Source organism: Pseudorasbora parva, chromosome 1 (genome assembly GCF_024679245.1).
Source record: "Pseudorasbora parva isolate DD20220531a chromosome 1, ASM2467924v1, whole genome shotgun sequence".
In the NCBI taxonomy this organism is placed as follows: domain Eukaryota; kingdom Metazoa; phylum Chordata; class Actinopteri; order Cypriniformes; family Gobionidae; genus Pseudorasbora; species Pseudorasbora parva.
The window spans coordinates 3,532,536-3,556,945 of NC_090172.1; the positions used below are offsets into that span (position 1 = coordinate 3,532,536).

At 39.8% G+C, this 24,410-nt stretch overlaps 1 protein-coding gene across 1 annotated transcript; it reads right to left on the reverse strand.

Annotated features, from left to right (window-relative positions):
* Window positions 1–1,708: 1,708 nt before the first annotated feature.
* On the reverse strand, window positions 1,709–23,483 carry jph3a (junctophilin 3a). Its single transcript, XM_067453093.1, has 5 exons — window positions 22,345–23,483; window positions 14,183–14,945; window positions 11,832–11,956; window positions 7,477–8,768; window positions 1,709–3,148 (listed from the first exon to the last, which is right to left on the reverse strand). The coding sequence occupies exons 1-5, from the start codon at window positions 22,724–22,726 to the stop codon at window positions 3,068–3,070; spliced, it is 2,643 nt and encodes an 880-aa protein (XP_067309194.1). The 5' UTR covers window positions 22,727–23,483; the 3' UTR covers window positions 1,709–3,067.
* Between the last annotated feature and the right edge of the window lie 927 nt (window positions 23,484–24,410).

Genomic DNA, 24,410 nt, shown 5'->3' on the forward strand with positions numbered 1-24,410 from the left:
GGCGTGTTTCGCCACACGATGACGTCAAGATGCGGCACACGATCGTTTTCTGGGCCTGGTGTCTAAAGCTTTTCTCTAATATTTTTACTCATTAATGTACACACAGCACCCCATATTATCAGAAAAACAAAGAATTGTTGACATTTCTGCAGATTTATTAAAAAAGAAAAACTGAAATATAACATGGTCCTAAGTATTCAGACCCTTTGCTCAGTATTTAGTAGAAGCACCCTTTTGATCTAATACAGCCATGAGTCTTTTTGGGAAAGATGCAACAAGTTTTTCACACCTGGATTTGGGGATCCTCTGCCATTCCTCCTTGCAGAACGTTGGTGGACAGCCATTTTCAGGTCTCTCCAGAGATGCTCAATTGGTTTTAAGTCAGGGCTCTGGCTGGGCCATTCAAGAACAGTCACGGAGTTGTTGTGAAGCCACTCCTTCATTATTTTAGCTGTGTGCTCCGGGTCATTGTCTTGTTGGAAGGTGAACCTTCGGCCCAGTTTGAGGTCTTGAGCACTCTGGAGAAGGTTTTCATCCAGGATATCCCTGTACTTGGCCACATTCCTCTTTCCCTCGATTGCAGCCAGTCGTCCTGTCCCTGCAGCTGAAAAACACCCCCACAGCATGATGCTGCCACCACCATGCTTCACTGTCGGGACTGTATTGGACAGTTGATGAGCAGTGCCTGGTTTCCTCCACACATACCGCTTAGAATTAAGGCCAAAAGTTCTATCAGACCAGAGAATCTTATTTTTCACCATCTTGAAGTCCTTCAGGTGTTTTTTTTTAGCAAACTCCATGCAGGCTGTCATGTGTCTTGCACTGAGGAGAGTCTTCCGTCGGGCCACCATAAAGCCCCGACTGGTGGAGGGCTGCAGTGATCGCTGACTTTCTACAACTTTCTCCCCTCGACTGACTGCATCTCTGGAGCTCAGCCACAGTGATCTCTGGGTTCTTCTTTACCTCTCTCACCAAGGCTCTTCTTCCCTGATAGCTCAGTTTGCCCGGCCGGCCAGCTCTAGGAAGGGTTCTGGTCGTCCCAAACGTCTTCCATTTGAGGATTATGGAGGCCACTGTGCTCTTTGGAACCTTAAGTGCAGCAGAAGTTTTTTGTAACCATGGCCAGGTCCATACCTTGCCTTAATTCTGTCTCTGAGCTCTTCAGGCAGTTCCTCTGACCTCATGATTCTTATTTGCTCTGACATGCACTGTGAGCTGTAAGGTCTTATATAGACAGGTGTGTGGCTTTCCTAATCAAGTCCAATCAGTTCAAACACAGCTGGACTCAAATGAAGGTGTAGAACAATCTCAAGGACGATCAGAAGAAATGGACAGCACCTGAGTTAAATATATGAGTGTCTGAATACTTAATTTTTGTTTGTTAATAAATCTGCAAAAATGTCAACAGTTCTGTGTTTTCTGTCAATATGGGGTGCTATGTGTACATTAATGAGGGGAAAAAAATATTTTAGCAAATGGCTGCAATATAACAAAGAGTGAAAAATGCAAGGAGGTCTGAATACTTTCTGTACCCACTGTATATCACAAGCTCAAGGAAAAGTTGATTTCTCAATTCATCACTCCTTTCAGTATGTCATTTTGATCATCAAAGTTGAGTTTTAAATGATAAAATTATTGAATGCGTGGGATTGGTATAAAACCTGCTGATTGTGTTCTTTTGCATCTTTGAAAACCACAAGCCACAACATAACCTCAAACATTTTATTAATTTTCCACATAACTTGGAAACAATCTCATAAATCATTGCGTAAGAAAGGGCATGCGTAGGCATGCAATGATCTCACAACATGATATCACTGGATGAGTAGTATAAAATATACAATAGCAGTTTATCATTCATTAATTTAGATAATGTCAGTCAGGTCCCACTGAGAAACATAAGCTGGTATTTTTACACTGCTTTCAGTCCCAATTGTTATCTAAGTTTGCTGGACAGAGAGACAGGCAGAAAATCACACAGAAGTAACAGCAGAAGAGAACAGGCTAACAAACATGCTGTAAAAATCTCCACAGGCGTAGGCTCAGTTCTTAAGCCAACTTGATTTGTTCAAAGGTTGGGTGGTGGAATAGAGACGAACCGTTTCACGTGACCTCCGTATGAGCAGCCACCTGTACATAACCTGCTCGCTGGGATGGTTTCTCAATTAAAAAAGGCACTCAGCATATCAATGATATCTTGCAAACTTGTTAAAATATGTTCAGTAGTATAGAATAATATATATATATATTGAAAACAGTCTCAAACTTTATCGAGTATGAGCCGGAATACTCAGCCACTGCTGCACCTCTGTTGTACTTTTATGTCATTTAGCAGATGTGACCGACGTCATGTGAAAACACGGAAGTTGCTTTAGCATAGCAGTGTGTCAATGGTGATTCAAAACGAACTACACGACAGGATTGTGCTGAAATTCAGTGAGTGTTATAAGTGTGGAAAGAAATCTGCAGGCTGTTGGATGAGAATGATGAAGCCCTTAAAGATAGCTGTTACCTCAGACATATAGGTGTGTCAAATCTGGGTTTGTAGATGAGAGATTTGTTTTCTGTGGATGGAATACAGTGGAAGGTTGTGTGGTCTCAGACCGGTTGGTTATATATTAGTGTGAACTGCACCTTACATCAACAATATCATACATAAAACCACAAGACCGTCTTTAATCTTCAGAGTCGCGCTACTCAATAATGTCTCTGGCATGATGTGCGTTTGAAAATAAAACAAGTGAAATAATCTTTCGTAACTGTGGCAAAACATACATATTAAAAACCTAAATGTGCATAATAGTTCTACGGAATATTGTAAATGGACCTTTATTATGAATGGAGGAGAAAAGTAAGCAAAGTTAACTAATGGATTATAATGGAATTATATAATAATATAATTGAACCATAAAAGAAGTTTACAATTTACATGGACTTGCCCAACTTACACAGACATTTACTACTGTAATTTTTGGGTTCCTTATATTAAGAAGTGGTGCTAAGTGTGCATTGTGTGCATATCTTACTCTTGATCAATGCTGTTATTGACATTCTATAGGCCATATGATTAAATAAAGAAATGAATGAACAAAATGGCTACACCGATGTTGAGTAATATCACCAAGACCACCAGGATTGAGCTGGAGCCCTGTAGAAACAGAGTAAAATATTGCTGTTAGAAATATGGTATTGCACATTGCATTTAAACCATTAAAAATTATCATATTAATATTTATTCCTTGTGCCACTAAATGTTACAAAAGTTTCTAAAATGTTTGGAAGCATAGATCTGCATGTTACATTGCAAATAGTGCCTAACAGTGACAGACACCAAGAGCTGGATTCCAGAAGTATTTTTCCTATTCATTTTCACCATTTCTATTTTAAAAAAGATGTTTAAGCTTTAAATGAAAGCAACCAGCTCTTGAATCTGATTGGCCACAATAATATATTCAGAAAGAAATCATTAACAAGTACGCTGTGCTCCAAATTCGAAGTTGACATCACAAAAAATTAGCCAACTAGGGATGAATTTTGAGTGTTTAAGCTTTCAAATGAAACCTAATTTTGATGAATACTAAAACTAGTAAACAAATGTTGAAGTTGGCTTGAGAAAGCCAGAACAGACAGACAGACAGACAGACAGACAGACAGACAGACAGACAGACAGACAGACAGACAGATAGATAGATAGATAGATAGATAGATAGATAGATAGATAGATAGATAGATAGATAGATAGATAGATAGATAGATAGATAGAGAATACATTGCTAGCATGAATTAATGTTTGCTAACATGTTGTTAGCATGAATTAGCATTTTGCCAATTGATTTAATAGGTTGTTACCATGTTTTACACCATTTACACCACATCATTGGGAGCCATCATTCAGGCACATGGTCTCTCATATCATTGCTATGCTGATGACACACAGCTCTACCTCTCATTTCAACCAGATGATCCCACAGTAGCTGCACGAATCTCAAGCTGTCTGGCGGACATCTCGGCATGGATGAAAAAACATCACCTGCAGCTCAATCTAGCAAAGACTGAGCTGCTTGTTTTCCCTGCTAACCCCACCATACAACATGATTTTACCATCCAGCTAGGTTCATCTTTGATTACTCCTTCAGGGTCGGTCAGAAATCTTGGAGTAATCTTTGATGACCAGCTGTCCTTCAAAGACCACATCTCAAAGACGGCTCGGTCATGCAGGTTTGCATTGCACAACATCAGGAAAATCAGACCGTTCCTTACGGAGCATGCAACACAGCTTCTTGTCCAAGCCCTGGTCATTTCTAGACTCGACTATTGCAATGCGCTTCTGGCTGGACTTCCATCCTGTGCAATCAAACCGTTGCAAATGATCCAGAACGCTGCAGCACGTCTTGTATTCAATGAGCCCAAAAGGGCTCATGTCACACCTCTGTTCATCTCTCTGCATTGGCTACCACTCGCTGCCCGGATCAAATTCAAAGCCCTGACTCTTGCTTATGGATCTTCCACAAGCACAGCACCCGCATACTTCGACTCACTCCTACGAGTCTACACCCCCACCAGAAGCCTTCACTCCGCTAATGAGCAAAGGCTTGTGGTACCACTTGTGGTACCATCACAGAGAGGCATGAAATCCCTCTCTAGAACTTTTTCTTTCATTGTTCTTGGTTGGTGGAACGATCTTCCGTCCTCCATACGCACAACAGAATCACTCGCTTCATTCAAAAGACAGGTAAAAACTCATCTCTTCCACGAGCACTTAATCTTACATAAAAAAAAAAAAAAAAAAAATTCCCCTTCTATTTCTCCTATCTTCTTTCCTTTTCTGGTCTTTGCTACTCTGAGCAATGTACAAATCTTGGTATTTAGGGCACTTTTTGTGTTTCGTTGCCTCTTCTTGACGGATCGCTTCCTGTTCTCCTGAGTTGTAAGTCGCTTTGGATAAAACGTCTGCTAAATGCATAAATGTAAATGTAAATGTAAATGTTTTAACATTTTGCTAGCAGGTGTTAAAACATGTTGCTATTATTTTTACACAAATTACCATTTTGCTAGCATTTTTTACATGTTGTAAGCATAAATTAGCATGTTTGTTAACATTATTTAGTATTTTGCTAGTAATGAGCTAAAAATGCTTGCAACATACATGTTAACAACATGCTAATTTATACTTAGCAATAGTAGTTTAAATGTTGTAAGCATGAATTAACATGATGCTTAAATGATTAACATGTTTTGCTAGCAAAATATTTATTGATACCAAAACATGCTAGCAACATGCTAATCATTCATGCAGAATGCAAATTTATGATTTAACATTATTACCATGTTAATTATTTAACATGATGCTAGAATTTTTTAGCAAATTGCTAGCACAAATTAGCAAATTGCTAACACAAATGTCGCTAGCATTTGTTTCAGCATTAATTAACATTTGATTACACGATTTACCACATTGATAGCATGCGTTAACATGGTTTAACATTATGCTAGCAAGTTTTAGCATTTTGCTAGCCCAAATTACCATGTTGCTAGCATGATTTTACATGTTTGCTAGCATTTTTTACCATTAATAAATATCTTTGCTACCATTACCAATATATTTAATTTAGCATGAAATAGCATGCTCATGTTAAAAAAATTCCATGTTTGCTAGCATCCAAAATAGCCAAATTAGTGGCACGATTTAGCATTGTTGCTATCACGTTTTAGCAAATTATGTTTTAGAATGTTGCTAGCATTAATTAGCATGTTGATAGCAAGGTTTAACATGTTTGGTAATTCTAATGTGTTGCTAGCATGTTTTACAGTTTTTCTCAGTCGCTTAGGTACATTTCTCAGATCAGAATTGAAATTCTCAAAACTACCTGTTCAATTCTCACATCATTGAGTCACTTGTGCACATCAAAAAAGCAGTTTCTCATTTCTTTGACCAAGTTGCAAATGCTTTGGTTAATCCCTGCCAATGATTATGTCCAATTCTCTGTTGTTTACTACATTATCAGTTGCTTATGTCATGTTGATCAAAATGTATTATATTGGGTCTCTGCTGAATAGTCTCACCCCCCACAACATTTAGGCACACGCTCAAAGCAAGTCTTTACATGCAAAATGGTTGAACAAGTTATCATATGTCAAGCATATTTCTATACTTCCTATATTTCCATTAGACTTTTTCCTATAATAAGTTATTCAGTGCTGTCTTTTCATTTCTGTATCTCAATGACATGTTCTGTCAGTACAAACAGTAAGAGTGTAAATTTGAATCTTTTCCATTCTCTTGCAATTACACTCACACATACACTAAGATGTAACTTACAATTGACAATAATTGTCATCAAAACTTTAGCCGTAGTTTCCATCAGAACATCCCTCCAGAGTAAACTGTTATTTTGACAACATGACTAAACAATTTGACTGTCTTATCCGTACACAATGACACAAGGGCTTGTCATTCTGATGGCACTGACATGTAGCCTGACAAGTCAGACCCACATCAAGATGTTTGGTCTGGAAACTCACCATAGACAGCTCAATCCGAGGGGCGGATAAACGGTTGTCTTTCAAACTCCCTCTGCACGCGATAGGATAGCGCTACACCAACCGGAGCAACGAAGGTGAAACAGAGCTCGCTGACAGATTAAACATTCACCGTATCCGGTCGGCTAAACTCGAACACATCTTCCCTTTTTAAGAATGACTTCAGTGCCGCTCTTTGTTCTTTTCTCAGAGAAAAGCTTAACTCCAAGTCTTCCAGAGTCGCGGTCAAAGCTGATTCGAAAGACCGCCGCCGTTCGCCAGTTTCTGTGTTTACTAGAAGCACGCAAACGCAACTCGGCCGTCGTCATTATGGCCCCGCCCGCCGACTCTATACACGATGTGATTGGGCCGTCCAGATTTTGAGGAACACAGCTCAGATGGGTATTGAGAGTTCCTAGACGACACTTGCGGGCAAATTAAATTTGCTGCCGCTAGGGTGCGTCTAGATTTCTAGGCTAACTGACATGTTCACTGACACAGATATTTACTTTTGACAGATGAACTAAGGATTTTGAGTAAGAGAGTGGCTTTTGCAGGTCATCCATGGTGTTTTACTATTCGTACAAATTGTTTTGAGAAATGCACTTACTGTTTTGCAAATTGTGAGTTTGATTCAAGAAATGTACCAAAGCGAAAACTGTAACATCATGACTTACCATATTGTTAGCATGCTTTAGCATTATTTAACATTTTGATAGCTAATTTTAACATTGATACTAGCATAATTTAACATGTTTTAGCATGAATTAGCATGCTAATGATTTATCATATTGTTAGCATAATTTAGATGGATGGATGGATGGATGGATGGATGGATAGATAGATAGATAGATAGATAGATAGATAGATAGATAGATAGATAGATAGATAGATAGATAGATAGATAGATAGATAGATAGATAGATAGAACCTTTTGTTCCCACGCTGATTACTTACTGAGTTTGCCTTTATCAGGTTCAGATGCTCTACCTCTGGGTCCAGTGGTTCTTGAGGAGACGTTAAAGGGGGTGAAAGTGTGATGTCCCTGTGCAAAGGCCAGTCCTCCACGTCGACCCCAACATTCAAGGTGTCGAGCATCTGCACAGAGTCCATGGACCCGTCCCTGGCTGCAAGACACCATTCTTTACCCTCCTGGTTTCGCTGACGTAGTCTCTGCAAATTGTGCCCTTGGAGACCCGAGCATTTCGTGCCAGAGCCAATGTTCTGTTGGGAAACGGAGTCTAGGGGCTGGAACCTCATTTCAACCCGATAATCATTTTCCCCTTCTTTCTCCTGCAGATGCGGATGGGAAGAGATCCACTGGGGATTGTTTTCAACAGTCCATTCCAGAGAGGAGTTGTTGGCTCCACGGTCTGACAGCTGGTATGCATTCAAGCTAGACTCAACAATCGTGTGATTGGTAAAGGATTTCCTTGGCTTGTGGTTGGAGTGGACATGCTCGTGTTGTTTATGATAGGAGGACACATGCTCTTGGGGGTTGTAATGGTACGAAACGTGGGGTTTTTCGTGTGCAGAAATAAAGTCCTTTGGTTTGTGATTGGAGGAAGCATGCTCGGTGGTCTTGTGATTGGATAAAGTATGACCGGCGGACTTGTGATTGGAATATATGTGCAGCTGTGGTTTAAACTTGGAAGAGTCGCAATCAACAGAGTTGTGATTGGATGGTTTATGCTCGCGTTCTCGTTCCCTGGTACGTTCCTTGGATTTCTGATTTAAGGAAACGTGCTTCCAGGGCTTTTGACTGGAGGACATTTGATCCCATACTTTCTCAGGGGGCTTGTGGTTAGAGGAGCCGTTCTCCCATGGGTGATGAGTCGAGGAGTTTTCGTGTCCATTAATGTGACCGATCTCCTCTTCCAGAAGGGATGGGGTCGTGGAGCGACTGCTCTCCCCTTTGCTCCCTCTTCTGTGAGGATACATCTCAGCGGTCCAGTTGTTGGCTCCAGCTCTCATGGCGTCCATGCCTCTTCCTTCCACCAAAACCTGAATCTCTGCCCCGCCTTGTTCGTCCACAGCGCTCTGCCGCATGAAGCAAGCGCTCCTGGTGCGATGATTGGGCGGGCTGCATCGGGGCGAGGACGGGCTGCTCAGGACCGGGCTCAGGTCAGGCGTTTGGGCCGGCGGTGTTGTGTCCGGAGTGCAGAGCTCAAGGCTGTCTGTGCCAGTGGAGACCCCCTCCAGGTCTTTATCTTTTCTGTCCTGATGCTTTGGTCTCTGGCACTCCAGTCCTAGGAAAAGGAAATATAGGACATAGTCACATTAAATCTGTACTATGTAATTTTTTTCGTCCGCTAGAGGGCGCCTATTCAAAACAAAGGCGTAGTTTGATGACGCCAAGTTTCATCGTGTTGATGGAACGGAAATATCCGCTTGCTAAGCTGTTTTTTCGGTCCAAGCCTCAACTCGTTTTACTTGAGAATGCCATCGATGCCCGTTTATGAGCGTTATTTTTTCATATTAGACATCAAACATTTAAAAAAGTTAAACATTTTAAATACTTACAGTCTACACAACAGTCTCTATGGTCAAAGCGTCTGAGACATTCATTTTTTAACGATTTATAAAAGATGAATCGCTGTCTGGCCATCTTATGATTATAACTTTTTTTGTAGTATTACACCACATTGTGTGTGTATATTAGCACCGTTTGTAGTTTTTCTTGTGGCATAAGATAGAGCGTTTGGACCCAGAAGTGCTGCCACGTGACGTCAGCCTTAACAACCGGATAGGACATAGAGACAGAGCGACACGCATCATAATCTGAAAGCCAGGCCCACCGGGGGGGAAAACAAACCATCCGTCTCCATGGTTTGGTAGAGTCGAAAGGTAGAGTCGAAAGAAGATGTCTTTACACTCATCGGTCTTCACACGAGGCGGCTGAACACGAGGGCTGAACAATACCGCGACAGCGCTGACACGCTTATTAAATACACATTGCGATTCGAGCTCCTTCATTGACCGATGTGCATTTACTTTCTATTGCGGGAAGCGTCTCCTTGTTATTTCTGACTTATTACAAAACATCTAACAATGTCTAAAAGCTGATATGTGACAAGGTGTACAGAAAACAAGCTAAAAAAAGCTGCTGACCCAAAAAACAAGGGTTTAAAGAATAAAAGGGAATACATGCAATAAAGACAGAGCTATATTACACTGAGAACTACGCCCACTGGAGGGGAAAGTGATCAGCAACACGAAATATAATATATAAAACTGACATTTGGATATTGGACTAAATGTTTACGGCACACGAAGACATACTGAGACATGCTAAGGGTCAGGATCCCAAAATGTCCCCATTCTTTCTTCTGAAGCTTCACGTCTTATTGCCTGTATCCACTTTAGTCTCCTAAAGTTAAACGGTAGTTTTTTTGGGTCGACGGCTTATAAAAACTTAGTTATGTGTTTTTTAGCTTGTTTGCTGCACATCTTGTCACATATCAGCTTTTAGACATTGTTCTTTTTTTTGTAATAAGTAAGAAATGACAAGAAGGCATCTTCACGCAATGCAAAGTCAATGGAGAGCGTTGTTTCCCCCCCGGTGTGGGCGTGGCCTAGATACGCTCTGTCTCTATGGTCACATTAAAGGTACACTATGTAATTTTTTCGTCCACTAGAGGGCGCCTATTCAAAGCAAAGGCATAGTTTGATGACGGCAAGTTTCATCATGTTGATGGATGTGATTATTAACGTTACTGTAGTATGAAGCAGAGAAGGACGTGGTCACATAAAAACGGCACTGTAATTTTCAACATGACATCATGACTTTGCGTAAACATACACAGCACTTTTTAAATCCAAGTGGTGTGTTATCTGTGCGCATTTTGAGCTTTCCGCATGCACTGAAAAAAATGACTTTGTGGTATGGTAAAATCTATTACATTAATTCATGTAATTATTACATTGTAAAATCAAGTTTTTCAGTTGGAACTATATATCTTAAGTAAAATGTACACAGTCTATTCATGTAATAACTTAACTGAGAAAAAAGAGTAAATTTGATCATATATTTATAAATAATATTTAATGTTTTATAGTCACAGCACATTCACCTAAAATATTAAGTAAATTTTAATCTGAAAAGCAAAGTGCATTTGAAAATGCGCACAGATTTTTCGGAAAGATCCCACTTGTCCAGTGGTGGCAGAGATGGTCATTTTGGGATGTTGCTTTTATGTGGCTGACTTATTCTCAATAAGTTTTGACTTTTAACTGAACGTGAGTTTTAATCACAATAACGGTAGCTAAAGCTACATAAGTTCTTATTGAGAATTAATAGAGTTTTTTTATGTCACCATTATGGCGATTAGTGTTTTCTATAGTTGGGCAGTTTGGTGACTTTTTAATGTTAGTGTTTCTCTCACTGCTGTGACTGAGTTTGCTATGGCAAGAAAAGCAGAGAAACACGATCAGATGCTTTTGGCCACTTGATGATAAGAATATGATCATTGTGTAGTGGCTTAATTCACCAATCTTATACGTGAATATGAGCAATGTACTATTAACCTTGTTTTATTCTAGAAAAGATCCAGCACAGTTTTAACCAGAAAAGTTGAATACATTTTATAACAGACTGTACACTAAGCACTTTGAACTCCTGCAAGCTTTTCTCACACACATAAAGATTCAGCCTAAGAATCTCAACAATGGTGACATGCTTCATGCCACAATGCATTCTGGGAGCATCATGCAAAATTTAGAAATATTAGCAATATTCACTTGGGTTTGTAATTGGATGCAATGGTAATCTGAGTGAAACTTACAATCTATAGATGAGTATTGCCAGCGCAATTTACTTGTGTATTTTACATAAAAAATAAGTGGTTCTAGTAAGTAAATATTACTTAGAATAGCCCGAGTAAAGATTACAAGCACTTTCTGTGTGGAAAAAGTTTCCTAGCTTTTTTTAAGTAAATGTCACTCCAAAAAATTTTCAGTGTGTATTTCTACGCCCAAACGAACCATTATGTGTGTCCACAAGGTAGATGGATTTATAAACATACTAAATTATGTTTTTTTTTAATATATAAAAATGCAGAATGTTTCTTGTGATGGGTAGGTTTAGGGGCAGGGGCAATGTGTGTGTGTGTGTGTGGGGGGGGGGGGGGGGGGGGGGCATGTTTTTGTGACATTTGAGGAAACATGTGTATAATGACATGGGTATGACACAAGTATTACAAGGAGAGGGTGAAATATGAGGACATGACCCATGTTTCCGGTGATGGGTAGGTTTACTGGCTGTGTGTGTGTGTGTGTGTGTGTGTGTGTGTGTGTGTGTGTGTTTGACTGACCGTTCCCATAATGATGGAAAGCAGGGGAAAGTTCTTTGGCTATAGCCCTGGCCAGACGACACTCCTCCAGGGCTCTCTGTGCGACTCCCTCTCCGGCCTCTGCCTTTCCTCGGGCATGGCTCATTCTCCAAAGAGAGAGGAAGAAAGTCTGGTTCAATGGCACTTTATTTTACTTTGATGGCATCCGTTCTTCCAAAGCAACATTTTTTCCAAAGCACAGCAGGCCAATCTCATCTAGTATTTCCAACCCCATTACTTCCGCCGGAGAAGGTAAAAATCTGGCCCGTTCACAGATATGTGTACATAGATGCCTCATTCAACCGATCCGCTCCATTCGCTCAGGCACTAATGAGGCATCTACAGGTCCTTCTCAAAAAATTAGCATATTGTGATAAAGTTCATTATTTTCCATAATGTAATGATAAAAATTAAACTTTCATATATTTTAGATTCATTGCACACCAACTGAAATATTTCAGGTCTTTTATTGTTTTAATACTGATGATTTTGGCATACAGCTAAAAAAATTGGCATATTTCATCCGACCAATAAAAGAAAAGTGTTTTTAATACAAAAAAAGTCAACCTTCAAATAAGGATGTTCAGTTATGCACTCAATACTTGGTGGGGAATCCTTTTGCAGAAATGACTGCTTCAGTGCGGCGTGGCATGGAGGCGATCAGCCTGTGGCACTGCTGAGGTGTTCTGGAGGCCCAGGATGCTTCGATAGCGGCCTTAAGCTCATCCAGAGTGTTGGGTCTCGCGTCTCTCAACTTTCTCTTCACAATATCCCACAGATTCTCTATGGGGTTCAGGTCAGGAGAGTTGGCAGGCCAATTGAGCACAGTAATACCATGGTCAGTAAACCATTAACCAGTGGTTTTGGCACTGTGAGCAGGTGCCAGGTCGTGCTGAAAAACCAAATCTTCATCTCCATAAAGCTTTTCAGCAGATGGAAGCATGAAGTGCTCCAAAATCTCCTGATAGCGAGCTGCATTGACCCTGCCCTTGATAAAACACAGTGGACCAACACCAGCAGCTGACATGGCACCCCAGACCATCACTGACTGTGGGGACTTGACACTGGACTTCAGGCATTTGGGCATTTCCTTCTCCCGTCTTCCTCCAGACTCTGGCACCTTGATTTGATCCTTGACATGCAAAATTTTCTTTCATCCGAAAAAAGTACTTTGGACCACTGAGCAACAGTCCAGTGTTGCTTCTCTGTAGCCCAAAAGTGTCTTGACCTGGGGAATGCGGCACCTGTAGCCCATTTCCTGCTCACGCCTGTGCACGGCGGCTCTGGATGTTTCTCCTCCAGACTCAGTCCACTGCTTCCGCAGGTCCCCCAAGGTCTGGAATCGGTCCTTCTCCACAGTCTTCCCCAGGGTCCGCTCACCTCTTCTCGTTGTGCAGCGTTTTTTGCCACACTCTTTCCTTCCCACAGACTTCCCACTGAGGTGCCTTGATACAGCACTCTGGGAACAGCCTATTCGTTCAGAAATGTCTCTCTGTGTCTTCCCCTCTCGCTTGAGGGTGTCAGTGATGGCCTTCTGGACAGCAGTCGGGTCGGCAGTCTTACCCATGATTGCGGTTTTGAGTAATGAACCAGGCTGGGAGTTTTTAAAAGCCTCAGGAATCTTTTGCAGGTGTTTAGAGTTCATTAGTTGATTCAGATGATTAGGTTAATAGCTCGTTTAAAGAACCTTTTCATGATATGCTATTTTTTTCAGACAGGAATTTTGGGTTTAATGAGCTGTATGCCAAAATCATCAGTATTAAAACAATAAAAGACCTGAAATATTTCAGTTGGTGTGCAATGAATCTAAAATATATGAAAGTTTAATTTTTATCATTACATTATAGAAAATAATGAATTTTATCACAATATGCTAATTTTTTGAGAAGGACCTGTATGTACACATATCTATGATCGTGCCGGATTTTTACCTTCTCCGGCGGAAGTAATGGGGTTGGGAATACTAGATGAGATTCGCCTGATATGAGGTAAAAAACAAAAACAAACATAAATGCTGTTTTGTTTCTGGCAGAAAACGATCGTTTCGTGTCTTAAAGGGATTTAAGACATCAATGTATCATCACAAGCCACAGGGTTTAATATGGGTTCGTATATTTGTGTGACTCATAGAAATACACCCCACTGACAGGCATAATACGGCAACAGTTGGATTTAAAAATCTTCATTTGTGTTCTGCTAAAGAAACAAACACACCTACATCTTGGACGCCCTGGGGGTCAGCAGATAAACATCACATTTTTATTTTTGGGTGAACTATCCCTTTAAAAATTTCAGGCTGTGACTTTTTTTTTTTACAGTGTAGAGACTCGTACCTGGACAGTGCAATCTCTGCCTTCTGCTTGGCTAAGTCTGCAGCTTTCTCTGCAGCTTCCACAGCGCGATCCACCTTTTCACGGATTTTGCTGGTTCGGAGCGGTATTAGGTTTTTCCGCTTGCCACTCACCAGGACATTCTGCTTGTATTTTCCCTCTTCCTTGGTTCCATCTGGAAAGGTGGTGCAGCCGTAGCCGTGCCGCTTGTTCCCGAACCACTCACCTTCATAGTGAAGTCCATCTGAGCGATGGCTTACACCCCAGCCTGATCGCATGTCATTCCTCCACTCGCCAGCATATGTTTCGGTGACCGTGGCATCCACGCTGCCCCCTGCCTCCGCTTCACCAAGGCTGACGTTGGAGTTGATGTCCGAGGCAGCTGAGCTGACTGTGCTCATACCTGCCTCGCTGCAGAATGAACTCTGCTTGCTTAACTGGCTGGCCAGAGAGCTTTTCGACTCAGACCTCCGCAACTTCAACCCACTCAGTATGGACTGTCGGAATCGGCCTTTCCTCTTCCTGTGCCTTTCCGCTTCACTATGAGCACAAAGTACAAAGCCACTGCGCCCCACCGGACTGCCAGAAACCCCGCTGACGCCCGAGCCATCTTCTGGAGTGGGAGCGCCTTCGCTGTGATCGGATCGTAGGGAGTTTATGGAGGTGCACATTGGGGAGAAGATGATGGCTGCCATGCCATAAGGCACACTCTGTCGCACTCCATAGCCGTGACGCATCCCACTCAACCACTGACCCTGGTATGTGCCTGCGAATGAGCAAAGTTGATATCATTATTCATATTGTAGCCATTATTTCTGAAGTTACACTGTAAAAAATCCAACTTGTGTTTTGTATGACAAATTTAGCTTTTAAAGTTTATTCAACTATTTAACATGAAAAAAGTTGAGATAACTCAAGCAAAGTTTGTACAACTATTGACCCTAAAAGTGTTTTTTTATTTTTTTTTTACAGTGTAGAGTGCCCCTCTTTTATTAACTTTAGCCGAAACTGGGCTGGGATTTCTATTTCAATTCAGCTTTTAAAGTTTATTCAACTACTTTACATGAAAAAAGTTGAGATAACTCAAACAAAGTTTGTACAACTATTGACCCTAAGTTGAGAAAACTCAAAAATGTTCTGCAGCTGGTTGCCTTAAACGTTTAAGTTTTTTCAACTTTTTTATTTTACATTGTAGAGGGGCAAAAATGTCACAATGTAAACCTTAACGCTCACAATAATTAATTGGTTTGAGTTGAGCCAACTCAGAATAAAAAAAATTAGTTCAAACAAATGATCTTTTATGAGTATTTAGAACATTCTTTTTCTTTTGAGTTCTCAGAACCGACACATATTAAGTCGTCGGAATTGTTTCAGTGTTTGAAGTTTTATTAACTTGCTTCTTTTAATTTAGACGAACTTAAATCTATCTGAAACTAGGCTGAGATTTCTATTTCCCACACTGTAAATTTAAAAAAAATATATATTTTTTGAGAATTGACAACCTTTATTCAAATATTATTAAAAGATTGTGTAAGCATATTGGGTAATTGTGTGTTTTATTTGTGATGATTGTGCTATTTTCATGATTTATCACATGTGGTTAAGATACAAATAATATTTTGAGTTTCTATTTATTAAACAATTTCCTTCAATGTATCAACTCTTGTATTTTATTTCAATAAACTTAAATTTTTAAGGCAACCAGGTTACTTAATTTAATTTAAGTTAAACCAACAATATTTTTTTTTTTACAGTGCAGCATGCTTTGCCATGACACTCAAAAGGGACAGTAAATGCCAAAATTAAGTGTTTTATTATGTTTTTTTGTGCAAGATTAATGTTAAGGTGGAGATTTAGTAGTGTTGTGTTTTTGGGGGTTTCCATCATGTGACGAGTGGAGCATGAGTTTAGCTTAAGAACAGATTTATGTTAAATGTATTATTGCTGTACTCATTCAGCAAGTGCTATGCTAATGCTATCAAAGTAACCAATTAGCAAGGTGGCATTTATTGAATTAGCTAGTTAAAATGTGATATTACATTATATTTTTAAGTTAAATGTACACTGTAAAAAAATTATTTAGAAAAAAAGTTACCTGGTTGCCTTATTTTTGAGTTCATTGAAATAAAAAATTTGAGTTATTACAATGAATTTTTTTTGAGATACGACAACCTTTATTAAAAAATTATTAAAAGATTGTGTAAGCATATTGGGTAATTGTGTGTGTTTTATTTGTGATGACGCAGTGAAACATGCCAAATTGTGCTATTTTCATGATTTATCACATTGTTTTTGTTGTTCAGATACAATCATATTTTGAGTTTCTATTTATTAAACTAATTTCCTTCATTGTATCAACTCAAATTTTTAATTTCAATAAACTCAACATTTTAAGGCAACCGGGTTACTTACTTTTTTAAATTAAACCAACAAAAACCAACATTTTTTTTACAGTGTACGAATTAGCTTACTCAAATATTTCAAATTCAGAGCAATTAAAATGTATGAGTACATAATAAAAATCTGCTTACTTAAACTTTTAATTTCTTAATTTAACTGATTGCCATATTAGAATAATTGCTGAAGGATCGTGTGACACTAAAGACTGGATTAATGATGCTGACAATTCAGCTCTGATCACAAGAAATAAAATACATTTGAACTTATACTCACTTTTATGCCCATGCCCCTTTTCATCCCAAAACACTGAAGGAACGAAATGACAACACCCCTGTGCTTTCCTAAACACTTTATTTGCACTTCAAAATCTTCCTGATTCATGAGGTCAGTGTGTGGAATGACTAATTTAATTTGATCTAAAATAAAGATAATTTGATAAAGCTAAAGCTAATTTGATCTAACATGCAATCGTGTTTAAATTGTTGCACATTTACAAAGCTTTATAGGACTTTCTGATGTACACTCCGGAAAAAAAGGGTACAAAACCTGCACTGGGGCGGTACCTTTTAAAAAGGGACACTTTTGTTCCTTTTAGGTATATGCACAATTTAGGTACAAAAGTGTACATTTTGAAAAGGTACCGCACCAGTGCAGGTTTTGTACCTTTTTTTTCTGAGAGTGCACATTGCACAGCAATCTCACATCAGGCGGGAAATAATGTTATATTGCTAAATGCCAAAAGTTTACCTGAAAAGGGTATACAAAGGGGAAACCCTTTGCTTAAAGGTGCAGGGTGTACATTTTAGCGGCATCTAGTGGTGAGGTTGTGAATTGCACCCCTCCCTTTCGAAGCACATATAGAAGCTACGGTGGCCAACACAGGACAAAGATGTCAGACAGCAGAGAGTGACTAGCGCTCTGTAGAGAAGTTTGTCCCTTTAGGGCCACCGTAGAAACATGACAGCACAAAATGGCGACATCACTGTAAGGGGCCTCGCGGTGTGTGTAGATAGAAACAGCTCATTCTAAGGTAATAAATACATAACCCCTCATTATGTAAGGTCTTTATACACCACTGAAAACATAGTTCTGTATATTGTATTGCATTTCTGTCAATAGATCCTCATAAATACTACACACTGCACCTTTAAGTGAAAATCATAAATATTAATTTAATTGCATTTTTTTATTTTTAAAATGCATAACTAATTACTCAAGTACCCAATCACTCTTCAAGGACTTCTGGTGATCTGGAGCATTATTTTAAAGTGACAAACCATATTTTCCTCTTTAAAATAATAGTCCAGATCACTATAGTAACTCCTGCATAATGACTAGGTGACACTTTAGTAATTAGTGATGCATTTTATGACTTTATTCAGAGTAAAGAATATGATTAATTACATCTCAGACACTCAATAATGTGATAAGTATTGATTACTTAATAAGGAACTATCTCCTAAATTCGATGTTACTTATTGATTAGTTCAGCTTGTTTCTATATTAGTTAATAGTAGTAGCTGAAGTGTTAATGTAGTGCTACGAATTAGTCCTGCATTACTTCCTGCATGTTTTTTTTTAAATGTGCTTGCACACACAAAAGATTTTATATAACAGTAGTAAGTAGCTAAAAATCGCCGTAGCAAACGAATTAACAACTGTTCAAAATGCATTTGCAATCACTACACATTTATTTTGTCAGTCTCATACAAGAAGTGACGTATGTTAAGCGTTTTGACGTCACGCGCGCTCTTCTTCACTCATTTAGAACGTTCGACAGTTTTCGAATGATTACGTTTCCGTGTGTTGTCACCATAGACTGTAAAAAAATATGGACGTAGTGTCCGTGACGTCACCCATAGGATTCCGATAAGCCGTTCTGAAGCTTAAAGTATGGGTGAGCTGGGCGTTGCCATCTTGTGAGCGAGTCAACGCGTGCCACTCCCGGATAACAGAAAATGGGCAAAAAGGCGGGATGTGCGCGGAGCTGAGGTGACGCAATAACTATAGACGGCGGATAAATGGCTATCCACTTGTAACCACGCCCTTAATTATGCAGAGCCTTAAGGCTTTATATAACGTAAACGAATGAGTTATAAAAAAATTCACCCCCCTCAGAGTTGTCATGAAGATCAAAATTAGCCTTATAAGCCAAAACTACAATTTGTACCAGGCTGTAAACATGCTTTTTTCTGCTTTAAAGTTGAGAATTTTAACATGGGGCTCAATGAGATTCTGCTCCCTTCTGGAGCCTGTCCCTATAGGCCAGTTGAGGAATTGCAGTTTACATTACTTCCGTATTGGCTTCAAGAGAGATCGCGGGAGGTTGCCGCTTGGTTGTCACCAAGCCTGCAGTCTCCCTCTCATTTACTGAAGCTTTCGCGCCTCGATCGCCCCCCGGTGACCGGTCCCAGTATAGCCGCCCCTCTGTGTTTTCTAATGGACGCGAGGCAAACTAAATAATAAAATTACACTTCAAAAATGTTTCCCCAAAGTTAGTTTATGTCACTGAAGGCAGTTATCATCACGATGATTTCATTTCAGGTGTTCGTTTTAAAAATAAGTTTACTTTGAGTTAGTTATTTGATGCTATAAAAACGGGGGGTGTGACGTCATGATTGACAGCTGAGACTGACGGCTTCTCTGAGTGAAGTTGTCACTGAGGCACTAACGGACTTTTTTCGAAATTTTTGGGAGCAGATTAGAGCTTTAGCTTTAATTTCTACATTTCCATAACTGTTTATTTCACACCAACATTATTTATTGTCCTGCATCTGCGAGAGTGTGGGCGGGCTTTTGAAATCGCGACTGTCCTTCCTGCGCTCTACTGCGCAACTCCGGTCCCGAAATCGCTACTGCGCAGACTCGGTCCCAAGATGTCCGCGCCGTGCAAGGGCGCCTGAAAGCTTCAAATCTGCCAAGCGGAAACGGATGATGTCGAGTCGTCCATATTTTTTTACGGTCTATGGTTGTCACAAAGACGATTTAAAAGGCAAAAGATTCCGCGGGAAACAGGCACTGTCCAGGGTGCTGAAGGTTTGGCGCGCTGTTGTTGGGTGCTTGGCAAAACATAACGAGCGAAACGAGCTCTGGATTGAAATCTAACCGGAGAACATAAGACGTGTATTTGACGCGATTCATGCGCACTATATTCCGCATTCATCTCCGTAGCACGCCAGGAAAGCGGATCATTACACAAGAATGTGAAACAGCCAATCATCGAGCACAGCGAAGAGTCCCAAGTGGCACGATGACGGTCGGTTTCCATGGTGATTTACTGTACAGAGGCGTCTGCGCTGTACATTATAGTTCACACTGTGAAATGCTATCCTTTAAAGCATGCCACTGTGCTAATAATGAGATCTGCTGAAGCAATGCAATTACACCACAATGATTTATATTATTTAATAGACTAATACTGACTTTGTAAGTGATGTTTATTCTCAACTTGCACATCATATAATGTGCATTTGCTCATGCACTGCTTCTGCCTGATTTAACTAGCTTCTACCAAATGAATGTATGCCAAAACACAGAGAAAATGAGTGTCAACATTGTAGCTTTAGGGGCTCAACAGCTTGTCGCTGGGACATCTTTGTATCTTTTTTTTTACTCCTAAAAGGTGCATGTTAGTACCCTAGAGTAGAGGCACCTTAACGTTTTTGTGGTAAAAAAGGTACAAATATGTGACCCCGGAGCACAAAAAAATGTAATGCGTCTCAAGGATAAATTTGTCCTTTAAAACAATACATTGCATGGGTCAAAATAATCCATTTTTCTTTTATGCCAAGATCATTAAGATATTAAGTAAAGATCATGTTCATTGAAGATATTTTGTAAATGTCCCACCGTAAATATATCAAAAATGTAGTATTAGTAGTAATATGCGTTGCTAAGGACTTCATTTGGACAACTTTAAAGGAGATTTTCTCAATATTAAGATTGTTTTGTTCCCTCCAGATTTTCAAATATTCTGGCCAAATATTGTCCCATCCTAACAAACCACAAATCAATGGAGAGCTTATTTATTCAGCTCTAATGTGATGTATACATCCCAATTAAACAAAATCGACTTTTATGACTGGTTTTGTGGTCCATGGTTACAGATGTCCTTTTAAGGGTACTGCCCCACACTCTCAGAAAAAAAAGGTACAATGCTGTCACTGGGGCGGTACCCTAAGGTACAAAAGCGAAACTTTTACTCATCCCTAAATGGTACATATTGGTACCTTAAAAGGTACATATCAATACTTTAAAAGTGCAAATTAGTACCTTAAAGATTTTTTCAGTTTTGTACTTTAGGGTACCACCCCAGTGACAGAAATGTACCTTTTTTTCTAACAGTGCAGTGACAAGCTGTTGTACCCCTAAAGGTACCATTTTGACACCCTTTTTCTCTGTGTACTGACGGAGTGATAAAAACGGGTTCCTTGGGGTTCTATATAGAACCATAGGGTTCTTTACTCAACTCCAAAGAACCTTTTATGCTAAAAAAAGGTTCTATAATGACAAGAAAGAGCCTTTTTTGTCACAAAGGTTCTTTAGGTTCTATTATTCATTTAATATATTACATTATTCTGTAACATTTTGTAGTTGTAATTCAATTATTGTTTATTAAACTGTTTTAGTAGCTTAATATCACATTTTAATCATGCTGATTTGTGGAGGAGAAAAACTGAGATGGCACTCTTCATGTGATATTGATTAACTACATAAAATGAGATAAATATATACATTTTCTAACCCCCATATCTTGAATTTTGTGATCATTCACATGCATTCATAAATGTATAATGCAGTGAAATGTTTGTCAATAATATTAAATATTTAATCTGGAAAGGACAAAACAAATGATAATGAATGAACTCCTAAAAGGCTCTACATAGAACCTTTTTCCTAGTTACGAAGAACCCTTAAGGGTTCTTTTGATCGAACCATAAAAAGGGTTCCATGTAGAACCTTTTAGGAGTTCCAAATACGAAGCGCCGATAGAACCTTTTCCTTCTCTTCTTAAGCTGATGATACACGGGGCAACTTTTTGAGCAATGTTGCTGAAAGATGTTGCTTGGGCACTTTCCCATTAAGAATGGCCAACAAATTTCTATCTGGATATCCAAAAAGAAATGTGTTGCCCATTCTCAATGGGAAAGTGCCCACAGCAACATCACTTGGCAAAATTGTCCCGGCAACATTGCTCAAAAAGTTGCCCCGTGTATCATCAGCTTAGTTTCCTGGAGCCCTATCACCATTCCTTTTAAGGGTTCCAAATACGTAGTGGCGATAAAACTTTTGAAGGTTCTATATAGAACCTTTTCCGTCACTCTTAGAAGAAAAGGTTCTATCTGTGCTACGTATTTGGAACCCCTAAAAGGTTCTATATAGAAGTATAGTTGAGTAAACTCCAAAGAACCTTTTATGCTAAAAGGGTTCTATAATGACAAGAAAGAACCCTTTTGGCACTTAAAAAGGGTTCTATAGAACACTGGAAAAAAAAGGAATTTCTTATCAAAGAAAAAAATGCATTTCTTATCTTAGCAGAAACTCTCTTAATTTTGAGTTATTTTTCCCAAAATAAGATAATTACTTTTTCTTGTCTAGTAAATATTTCTTGTTTTAAGAATGTTTAGATGTTTGGACTAGAAAAAAGACAAAAATACTAAGTAAGAAAAGCATTTTTTGCAGCGAACCTTTTAGGGGTTCTAAATACGTAGCGCCGACAGAACTTTTTCTTCTGAGAGTTTCCTGCAGCCCTATTCCATTCTCACCTCCATCCGAGTACGTTTCCGAGCCATATCCATCCTGTAAGCCGTTGCTCCAGGTGCCTTCGTATCGGGAGCCGCTGCTAGTGCTTTCCAACTTCCCATACCTGCCCTTGAACCCTTGAGTCCATTCCCCCTTGTACTCCCACCTCCCTTTGCTCTCCACACCAACGCCGTGCCTCTTGCCCTGTGCCCAGGTTCCTCTGTAGCTGTTCCCACTGGGCCACGTGTAAACTCCCAAAACTTCGAACCCGTGGCTCCAGGCCCCCGCGTACTCCCCCTGGCCCTGGGGCCCCGTGCAGACCCCGCGGCCGTGGGCCTTGCCCTGCTCCCACCCTCCACAGTACGACCCCCCATCATCAAAGTCAAACCTGCCTCCAGTGGACATGCATGAAACAGGTTTTGGCAAATCTTCAGAATGTCAAGTGGGAAAAAATGCACAAAAAGGAAGACAGTGATCAACTAGGCAGGAAGTGCTACAGCAATATTCCTTCAAGTAGATTCTGCGCGTGTAGAAAAAACCCAATCCAGGTGTGGTTTAAAGCAACGAATTCAGCAGGCGAGCATCCTGGTGTTATAGCTCCTGCCGGTTTGTGCATCCGGTTATGTCTTTATCGGGCATGCCACTTCCGACGGGCATGCAGATGGCGAGCTTCTCCCTTCCTTTCTGCACGGTCCCAAAAGGCTGAGACACACAGCCGCGTCCCGCCTTCCCTGCGTGGAGATCAGCAGGCAAACAAGGCCTAGTTTTTTTCCACAGCCGAACAGATCCACACAGCAGCAGCAGCATTGATACACTCAATCAGACATTACACAACCCCCAAACATCTCAAAAAAGCATCTGGAAGCACGGATGCCGTTATCGCCGTCCCTCTAGAGCACGTTTTCGACACGCTTATATGTTAAATATGATCAATCTGCCACAGCATTTTCCCAACGCTGCTCCCTCTCGCTCTCTTTTTCCTCCTGCGCTCCTGCTGTGGTGTAAAGATGGAGCTTCTCTCCGTCAAAAATCACTTTAGTCCTGCTCTTTGGTCCTCTCCTCCATGTGTGTGTGCATATTTAAAGGTGTGTGTCCATGATGGTCTGAAGCCATATGATGCTGGGTGTCTGTGGAATATGCTCATTACAGGACTCACCCCAACCCGTTCCCCTCCCCCACTCATGCTCTCCCTGTTCTTCTTAAAGCGATAGAGGCTGAGAAACTCATATGCATACAACGGCCTGCCTGATTCCTCCACCTTTTCCCCGTATGACACTCTCTAATGATGTCTACATAACGGCATAATGTCATTTGTTTTCTAGTCCCTTCACCAAATATTAGATTAGAAATGCAATTGTATTATAGAATCTCATGGCATTTAAAATGCAACAACCAGTGCATAACTGCATAAATAGAGTTAAATCGAATTGTTTCATTGTTTTGTTTTGTTCATTCATGTTTATCTCCATTTTAGATTTAAGAAAACTGGATAAACCATGAATAGCTGTGATTTAAACCTCATTTTATGAGTATTAATGCATTCTTGGGGGTAATTTTTAAGTATATAAAAATGAAGAAGTGCACATTTTATAACTTTTGTTTCAAGGATGCATGTTTTGTTTTGTTCATTCATGTTAATCTCCATTTTATATTTTAGAAAGCTGGATAAATCATGAATAGCTGTGATTTAAACCTCATTTACAGGGTATTCATGCATTCTAGGGTGTAATCTTTACGTATATAAAAATGAAGTAGTGCACATTTTATAACTTTTTTTGTTTCGAGGATGCATTCGCATTCATCAAACAAAAAAGGTGAGATGTGTTCTTGGATCAGATTCAGATTTATGCTCATGGGAACCGATGTTGAAAGGACCTCCTTCTTGAAATGCTATACAATATGCATGTGCAGAAACAGAATTAAAAATAAGTTTATTAAACTGCCTCTAAAATGGTTCACTGGGGATGTTGGAGAGAAGGATTGAGCGCTGTTTGCATGAGAAAATATATCTGATTATTTGACATTGTTCAATCGATGTATTCTTGCCCCGCTTGACTTCTACTGTATGACTGAGCTTTCACACGGATGA